Source organism: Phoenix dactylifera, chromosome 7, assembly GCF_051530095.1.
Source record: "Phoenix dactylifera cultivar Ajwa chromosome 7, Ajwa_hap1_PhDact_Kaust_v1.1, whole genome shotgun sequence".
Taxonomy (NCBI): Eukaryota; Viridiplantae; Streptophyta; class Magnoliopsida; order Arecales; family Arecaceae; genus Phoenix; species Phoenix dactylifera.
In genome coordinates, this window is record NC_143196.1 from 28647177 (window position 1) to 28655781 (window position 8605).

General features: G+C 38.0%; 1 protein-coding gene across 2 annotated transcripts; it reads left to right on the forward strand.

Annotated features, from left to right (window-relative positions):
- Positions 1-248: 248 nt before the first annotated feature.
- LOC103715223 (membrane-anchored ubiquitin-fold protein 3) lies at positions 249-8081 on the forward strand. 2 transcript variants are annotated; one of them, XM_008802786.6, is made up of 3 exons: positions 249-994; positions 3024-3194; positions 7660-8081. In XM_008802786.6, the coding sequence occupies exons 1-3, from the start codon at positions 865-867 to the stop codon at positions 7713-7715; spliced, it is 357 nt and encodes a 118-aa protein (XP_008801008.2). In that variant the 5' UTR covers positions 249-864; the 3' UTR covers positions 7716-8081. The 2 variants fall into 2 exon arrangements, with proteins under 2 accessions (XP_008801008.2, XP_038973152.2); XM_039117224.3 differs by lacking the exon at positions 7660-8081 and adding an exon at positions 4540-4644.
- Positions 8082-8605: the final 524 nt, after the last annotated feature.

The window sequence follows — 8605 nt, forward strand, 5'->3', positions numbered from 1 at the left end:
GTAGAGCATAGATAGCAGACATCCATGCCACTGGTATATCTCTGGATCCAATCGACACCATAGCTAAATTATTTTCAAGTAAGATTGTGTTGGCTTATAGTATGCGTTGAACTTGGTATAGACCGGCCTAAGCTACTTTCAACTCTGCACAAAAAGAAAAGCATCAAATGTCTAGCACCCGTCAGCTGCAACTACTGTCCGGCTTCTGATTATAAAGCCCACCTAATGTGGGATTTCTTTGGTTTCTTGGTTTGAGAATAGAGTCAAATACGTCGCTGTGTGAAAATTGCTTGCTTGGCTTTGGTTTCTTTTCCGTTAAAAAAAAGAGAGGGCGGAGGAGGGCAGCATTTTGGGAAAGAAGCGAGCCCTTCTTCGGGTCGTCCCTCTTACCGATTTCGAGGACGTTTGGAGGGGAAATCCCAATTGGGATTTCCTCTTTGAGCTCTTGGAATACCTCAAGATCTAATTTTTATGCGAAAAATGGCGTGGTAGGAGGGGTTTGGGTTTGACTTCTCCCGCTGGGATCCGGAAATTCCTTCTCAGTCGTCGTCGAGATCGTTCAAAATTTGGTCTGGAAGCGTGAAAGCCCTTTTTCGTAGAACGAGATTTCGGAAAACTTGTGAAGAATTTGGTTGCTGGTTGACGAGGAGCCTTGTAATTTGACATGGGCTTTGGTGATTGCCGTTTTCTTTGACGACCCACTCCGGATCGTTGAATTTAATCTGAATTGTGAGGGATTTGGCTTTGTGGATACCGGAACTCATCGAGATTTGTGAGTTGTTGGGGGATTGATTTGAGTTGGAGGCAGGAGATCATGCGGAATTGAGTGGAGGGTTCTCTTTCTTCATCTAAAGTGGTTTTCCAATGGCTGGAGAGGATTTGATTGAGCTCAAATTTAGGCTCTTTGATGGCACCGACCTCGGGCCGAACAAATATGATCCTTCGACCACTGTAGCATCCCTCAAAGAAACCATTCTGGCTCGATGGCCTCAAGGTGAGATTTGATGGTGTCTGGCGCCTCTCTCTGCGATTTGATTTGCTTTCTTCTAATAGCTTTTTTGCATATTTATTGAATACTGTTAATTAGTTTCTTCTTTAGCATGAAGCTCGTGCTGTTTAGTTTTCTTTTTTCAATTCAGTAAATCAAATTACATATATTTTTGGTACCTGAATGGATTTCAGTCTTACTACCCTGATATCTTTATATTTCTACAAGTGACTTGTATGCGCAAGGGATACGATTCATTTATGTATGCCTTCGTTGTTTGTTTTTCTGATTTAAAGCATATAAACTGCCCTTTGATTTTTTTCCTCCTCTGCATAATTTCTGATATGATTTCTAAATATACTCAGAATGGGGAATCCATTCATGGTGCAGCACTCTGACTTTACTTTCTTCTTTCTCCCATCCTTCTATGCCCCTTGCAGAAATTTTGTGGTTGAATCGATAACCTCGACATCTGCTGCTAGTGTCTGTCTGAAGAGATGATAGACATTTCTTTTCTTGGAAGAGATTACTTCTTATTGATTGCTTTAGCTGGTTTTCTATCCTGTTTAGTGTATTCTACTTAGCAGTTCCACCAACTTTCATGACCAGCTGTTCCCGGTTCACATTTTATGACCTCGATTTGTTTATGTTAAGCTGGGACAATCCCCATATGAGGATCATGAATAGTTCTTTCTCAACACGTTTTGCTTCAGCTTATTTCAACTTCAATTGTAACATTCCAAAAATGGTAGAATGACTCCTTAATTGGTCATGTCCCTATTTTTTGTTGCTCTCTTCTCTGATCTCACCTCATTAGCCTTATCCATTTATATGCATCTATTGGCCTGTCAAGCGGCTCTTAGATGTTCAGATTATGTTATGTTGCACCACTAACTGCATAAACCTAGGGATAAAGAAATTTACCTGCTTGATATTTTAGCAGTCAATCATCTAAATTATCCTACTCGAGTGTTTACCTTTTCCTTTAAAGACATAAAAGCTATATCACATTATGAGCACTTTGGTTACTATATCCATTTCTTCAACTTGCTTATGTGTGAATCTTCTGTCCAGATTGTGTGAAACATGATCTTCCAAACTTAGGATATTAGAGGAAGGTGTTAAAATGGGAGATCTATGCAGTGGTCCTGAGGTTGCATGGTAGTACTGTTTTTTCCTACTGTAACACATATATTTGTCAAAAGACAGCATGATTTATAAACCTATTTCAAATAATAATTAAACAGACAAGCAGCTTTTGCAATTTATCTGTTTAGATGTAGATTTTGCTACAAATACAAATTGAGGTTGTTAAGGTTCATAATCTAATTCGAGTTGTCAACAATCTATTGGCCTATCAACAATCTCACCTGACTGAATTGGGTTTCCCTAATGATTTTTTTTTTAAGGACCAGAATCCAAGGTCAGTAGTCTGGGAATGTAATACGCCACTGGAAGAAAATAGACATAAGAGATAAATGTTAATCTGAATGGAGGTTGTGAGGATGAGCAAATGCGTGCTAGGATTAGCCACTGAGAAGTACAAATCAGCAAAGAATAGTAAAACAACCATAATAAAATGGAATCATTGTGCTTATGGGCCTCATTTTTGACTTTAACAGGACATGGATAGTGTCTTGTCATTATAATATGCTTAGGCTGCAAATATATGTCCAATATAAATATTGATTCCTAATTTCTGATGGGTCAGCAACAATATTGCCATCAAATACCTCATTTGTAAAGGAAGGAGTTGAATTAGGATTTTTTTTTTCTTGGGAGGACATCTTTTATGATACAGTCTGCTTAAGTAGGTACATTGAGTTACTTATTTGACTGCTGATGAAAATCTATATTCGTATTATTTAGTCCCATCAATGACCATTTTTTCTCATTATGTCTTATGTTATTATTTTTCCTTTTTAGTATGTATATGTGTAATTCATGAAGCATTCAATATCTTATAACTTGATTTTTTTTTGTCTTTCAATTATTGATTAAATGCTTTGTTGTTGAAAAATTGTTATACTGATAGACAAAGAAATTGCTCCAAAAACAATAAATGATTTGAAGCTCATCAATGCGGGGAAAATATTGGAGAACAACCGGACTCTTGCTGAATCCAGGGTATCAGTGGGAGAGATCCCAGGTGGTGTAATAACTATGCATGTTGTTGTGCGGCCTCCCCAGCTTGACAAAAATAATGGTATCTTTTTCTCTTCCTGTTTATTATTTATAATTCTGTTCATATGTTTTCAGACTAGTTTGCTGAAGAGTTGGTTTATATTGCAGAAACTCATCCTTGTTAACGAATTTGTTAATATAAAATGACATTTTGCAATTTAACTTGTAAGTAAAAACCATTGTTAATGATGGTTATAGCTCTAATTTTCAGCCTGGTGATTGCATTAATAGCATATAGTGCTAGTTGTGTGGATTATATTATGAAACCCTCGTCACATGATATTGGAACAATCTGATAAGGGAAATGGATTTGTTTCCTGTTCTGGAAAAGGAGGTCAAACTTTTGCCATGTCTTGTATATTGGCTTGCTAGCACTAACCAAGTCGTGGCATATGGCTCATAGGCTTTAGTTAATTCATAGTCCCTCTTACATTTGTTTATGAGAAGCCAACTTCAAATTTTGTGAATATTAGCTCGTTGGATTGGAATTTTGATGCATCATTTGTAATTCAACTAGGGGGCTATTTCACATGCTAGCCACCATGCCCCCACACTGGTCTCCCACTCACCATTCATCCTCCTTGCTGGCGCTAGAGGACGAGGTTCCTCCCCTGTTGCTCCCCCTCTCATCTCCTTCCTCACCCCCATCTCTTCTCCGTTTCCCCTCTTATTTAACCTCCCCCTTGATCCACACTCCCCTCCCACTCCCTTTCCCCTCTTATTCAACCTCTGCCTTGATCCACACTCCCCTCCCACTCCCCACTCCAGCGTCCCAACCCCTGTGGCCCCCCTACCAACAAAATAGACCACGAGGACATGTTGGGAGATGCATATCACCACCAAGAGTGTTATGTCTTTGCTCAATGGTGGTGCTGAACTCGTCAGAGAGGAACCCAAAGGTGGTGCAGCCCATTTGGAATGTTAGTGGGAACTTGGTCTTGGGGAGTTCCCCTTCTCCTTGCCCCTCCATCTGCTCTCCTTTCCCTTCTCATCCTCACTGTTCCCTCCTCCATTCCTCCTCATCCTGTTCTCCCTCCTCCCTACATCACTTCCCCTCATCTTCCTTCCAAAAGGGGAGATTTAGCACTTGCAACTCAAGTTGTATTGGTGCTTGAGCTGCAGTGTAGCTCCACCAATGGGACTCCAAACAGCCCCTAGGAGTTTACAAGGAAATTACCAACTTTTTTGAATCAAGTCACTAGCCAATATTGGTAATGACCTGCAAGGGCAACTAAGTTTGATGAGTTACTTTGACATTGGTGCGCAGTTAAATATGGAAATTACAATTCTACTGGATAAGATATTAAAATTGGGCTTGATTGTAAATTGTATGGTATGCTTATAACATTGGCATGCTGTTGTTTCAGAGAAACGGTCATCGTAGTTGGAGCATGACTAGCTGTAAGATCAAAAGTATGGTTATGCTACTGAATTATAATATAGAGTTTTATGGGTAAGGTTGCCTCTAACATTTTGCTTACATGCTCATGTTGTTGTAACTTTGGTTAAGGCTTGCTTTCTAAGTGCTTATAAAGAAGACTTGAGATATAATTGGAAGTTCGAACAAGTTATTCATTCTTTAGAAACTAGTTCCTATGTAGTAGATGAAATGACTCTGGTTTCTAAGCAAATAGATTTCTTCTATGAAAGAAACAACTTATTTACTTCAACCTAGATTGAAGGGATCAACACTGGTGTTGTCTATGTTTTTGATAGGCCATGGAGAAGAGTTTTGAAGGCAAGAGAGCAGCGAACGAGTTCATGTAATTCACATGTTGTCTATCCTTTCTGACAGTGGACTCTTAACAGCCAATGGGTTGATAAATCATCCATGGGCAAAACCGAAAATCTGATTGAAGACCTGTCTATGAAAAAAGTATTGATGATCACATACCATATCACAACTTTGCCATTCAGGATGCATCGTTCTAAAGGCATACATCCATGCTTGTATGATTTGTTCACTATTTTAGGCAGATAGTCCCTACCTACATAAGTGGACCCTAATAAAACAAGACTTCAAGTGGACTATTATTCAACATAAGTGGACCCTAATAAATTTGTAAGGTAGGGGGTTGTTGAGTTCTTAATCTCACTAGAGATGGACCTAAATTAGAAATTATGCATTCCTTAAGGAACACACTAAGGATTAGTCCTAGTGAAGGCTGAATTTGACCCCAGTATGTGGGATCCCAAAGCTTGGAAGATTAGATCGTTAATCTCTTAAGACAGAATACCTGAAACTCAAGACAGAATACCTGAAACTCGACTCCTCTAAGGAACAAACAATATACCTTAGGCATATCTACTGTAGTCTTTAGTCCTTCAAATGATAGAGTCAAATTATGGATTATGAGTTGATAAAGGACAACCTAAGATTTCAACCAGCAGTTTATGTGATGCTAGTATTCTTGGATTCTTCTAAAATGAATAACCAAGTCTTTAATCTTTGCAAGAATAGACATGTCACAAAATATAGGTTCCTTAAGGAATGAAACTGAGGATAAAACCTATGTTGGCTGAACTGAAATCAATGACATATGAGTTTTTTAAGAAGCCTGTAGGCCCCCAGCTCTATTAGAGATGGTACAGATTTTTGACTAAACATAGCTTAAGGAAGAAGGAAGATAATTCAGGCATTTAGAGCCTAGCTTTTCTAAGGGAAAGTTCCATGGACTTCAGAGCAACAAGTCAATATCAGTTGCTATCTAGAGTTTTTAATTTTACATGCAAACTTGTTTGGCAGGCCTGGCAAGCAACCAAATTTCAGTGCTTTACATTGATTTGTTTGAGTTGGGCTTGTCATAATGGACCTTGTATGATCAGGAGTTAACAAAACGTATGTATTTTGTTTAAATTTGAAACATAGTTGGGTTCAGCCCTATATATCTGATAATTGACAAGGATATTTACAACCTCTAAGATTGTCAGATCAGACCAAGGTAACCATTAAGAAATGTTCAACTACTAGTCTCATTTCTGATTTATGTAGTATTTGTAGTTTTTTACATGATTAGTTGTAAGGTTTTAAATATCGATACCACATTCCATACCGCCTTTCCATTAGAATGGCATAGTTGTGGTATGTACGTACGAAAACTGATAGCTTCCCAAAAAATAAAAAAACTATTGGTACCTGACCGGTACGGTCGGTATGGTACTGCCGATATGTACCAGTACAGACCGATGCAGCCAGTATGTCTGATATAGCTGTTTAGGCGTCCCAGCACCTAAACTGGTGCCAGTTGCTCGCTGGAATAGGATGGTAGTGGTTGTACAGTCCTGTTCCGGTGGTTTTTGAAATCATGATTAGTTGTCAAGGTAGGAAACTGAGTGAGGAACCTTTAGTTGAAAGATAAGTGCCTAAATGTTGTTCCCCACACCTCTTCTAAAATTGGTTCATGGAAGCTACAAGAAATGTCTTTGTTGGCACATATCTCAGGCCTACGTCTGATTGTGAATGGATAAAAGTTACCCCACTTCTTTTCAACTGCTTCTGTTCTCCCTTTGATATCATCTTCTTGACTTTTTGTCACTGCACAACATCATTGCTGACTTTGAAAAATTGGAACAAATCTCTCTCTTTTCTTCAAGCTTGTTTAATGAACACTTGACAAACCAGTTATTAGATTTGTCGTGTGTTACAAACTTGTTTTAAATTCAACTTGGAAGACTGTTGGTCGGATTCCTGTTTGATAACTTATTTGGTATATGAATGAAGCCACATCTGTGGACTTCAGCAGCCCTGGAATTGCTGACAGTAAAATAAACCAAGAGAATTTTGTACTGAAGTACTTACGGAGATCCGTTCATGTCATTCCTGGATCTCTTCATTGTTTATGCTACATGATTAGTAATGCTCTTCAGAAACGAGAATATAGAGTGTAACTTATGGCACCACATGGTATGTACCTACCCATGTATAGCTATGTCTCTGCTTTATTTTTTATTTTTTATTTTTTATTTTTTATTTTTAAAGCTGTCTCCACTTCTGCTTGTAATAAACACAAATGATATATGATTAATTTTGGAAATGATTGGAATCTATGTTAATTATCTATTATTATTTGCTTTGACATTTTTAATATAAATCTGGATCTAAGATTTTATTAATCTGTTAATTAACTTTGGAAATGGTTTGGGTTTAGATGCTTATGATGCTATTCGTTCAACAGTTTTTAGTACTTGATTACAATTTAGAATCTTTTTCTGTTTTTTAAATGATAGAGAATTTTAAATCCTAATGCTCTCCCAAATATCCCTAACGCTCCAAATCCTGGCGAAGGCAGCATTCCCAGGTTGCTTGGTCCAACCGCCAAGGACTATCAGCTTGTTAAGTTGAAACCTTCATATAAAATATCTCTAACCAAATATAGTTGCTATATATTATTAAGGAGTTTCATTATGGATGCCTTACATGTAATCATGCTAGCCTGAAGATATCATTATTTCTGTATAATACTAACATGGATCATAGTTTTCTACAGAGAAACAGCTTGCGAATGCCCCAAAGCAGAACAGATGCGCATGCACTATCCTGTGATACCAAATTATAGTTCCCTAGATCATCTTCAGTTGGCTCTTTGGAGTAAATATCCTTACTGTTAATTGTTTAGCTGGCTGCAAAAATTCAGTCAAATGGCATTGCTCTTGGTCCATGATCTGGAAGGAGCTCCTATACCTGATGCCGATAGGTCATCTTTTCTTTGTGGCTAGAATTTTGCGAAGATTCTGGGGTTCAGCACATCTGATTGTGCGGGAGGAATTGGAATCATGTTGTGGTTGTATAAATAGGAGTTTTTTTTTTAAAAAAGAACTACTCGTTGCTACTTTGCTATGATCTTGGTTTCATTGAATGATTCTTTTTGAAGTATCAATTCAGTTTATGAGAACCCCTCATTTTGTTTCAGGCTCGACCCCCGAAAACAAGGACAAAAAACTGCATGGATTAGCCTCTTGCAGAAGCGGTAAGCAAATTTGGAAAATATTAGAGTAAATCCAACCCCTTGTAGTTGGGATCATTGATTGATTAGCCTCATGAGTTCAGAGATCCAAGCAACAGCCTGTTTATATCACAATTCATGTGTTATGCACCAGGTGCTTTTAAGATTTTTATTGGAAGTATTTTGATGCCTCGCACCATGTATGTATGTGTATATACTTGTATTACATGTGATGCATGCAATTGGTTTAGGGAGAGCACCTATCAAATGCTTGTGCTTCCATAACCAGTGAAACATTTGTTAATGATGTCCAGAGCAACTGTCGGCCGTGGAAATTGAATTCTACCCCTTAAAAACTCTTAGATTATCAGTCACTAACAAGTCAGAAGAAATCATTCAATGCTATATTATGGCACACCATATTATCAGACAAAATACTAATCGCCAATTGTATTCAAATCCATAGTCACAGCCACTACATTCCTCTTGT

What these genes read in the sequence shown, in the direction of transcription:
- LOC103715223 (XM_008802786.6), top strand. Translation starts at nt 865, where the DNA reads ATGGCTGGAGAGGATTTGATTGAGCTCAAATTTAGGCTCTTTGATGGC. An exon ending in TCTGGCTCGATGGCCTCAAG is followed by an intron (nt 995 to 3,023) that starts GTGAGATTTGAT and finishes TTATACTGATAG; the next exon opens with ACAAAGAAATTGCTCCAAAA. An exon ending in CCAGCTTGACAAAAATAATG is followed by an intron (nt 3,195 to 7,659) that starts GTATCTTTTTCT and finishes AGTTTTCTACAG; the next exon opens with AGAAACAGCTTGCGAATGCC.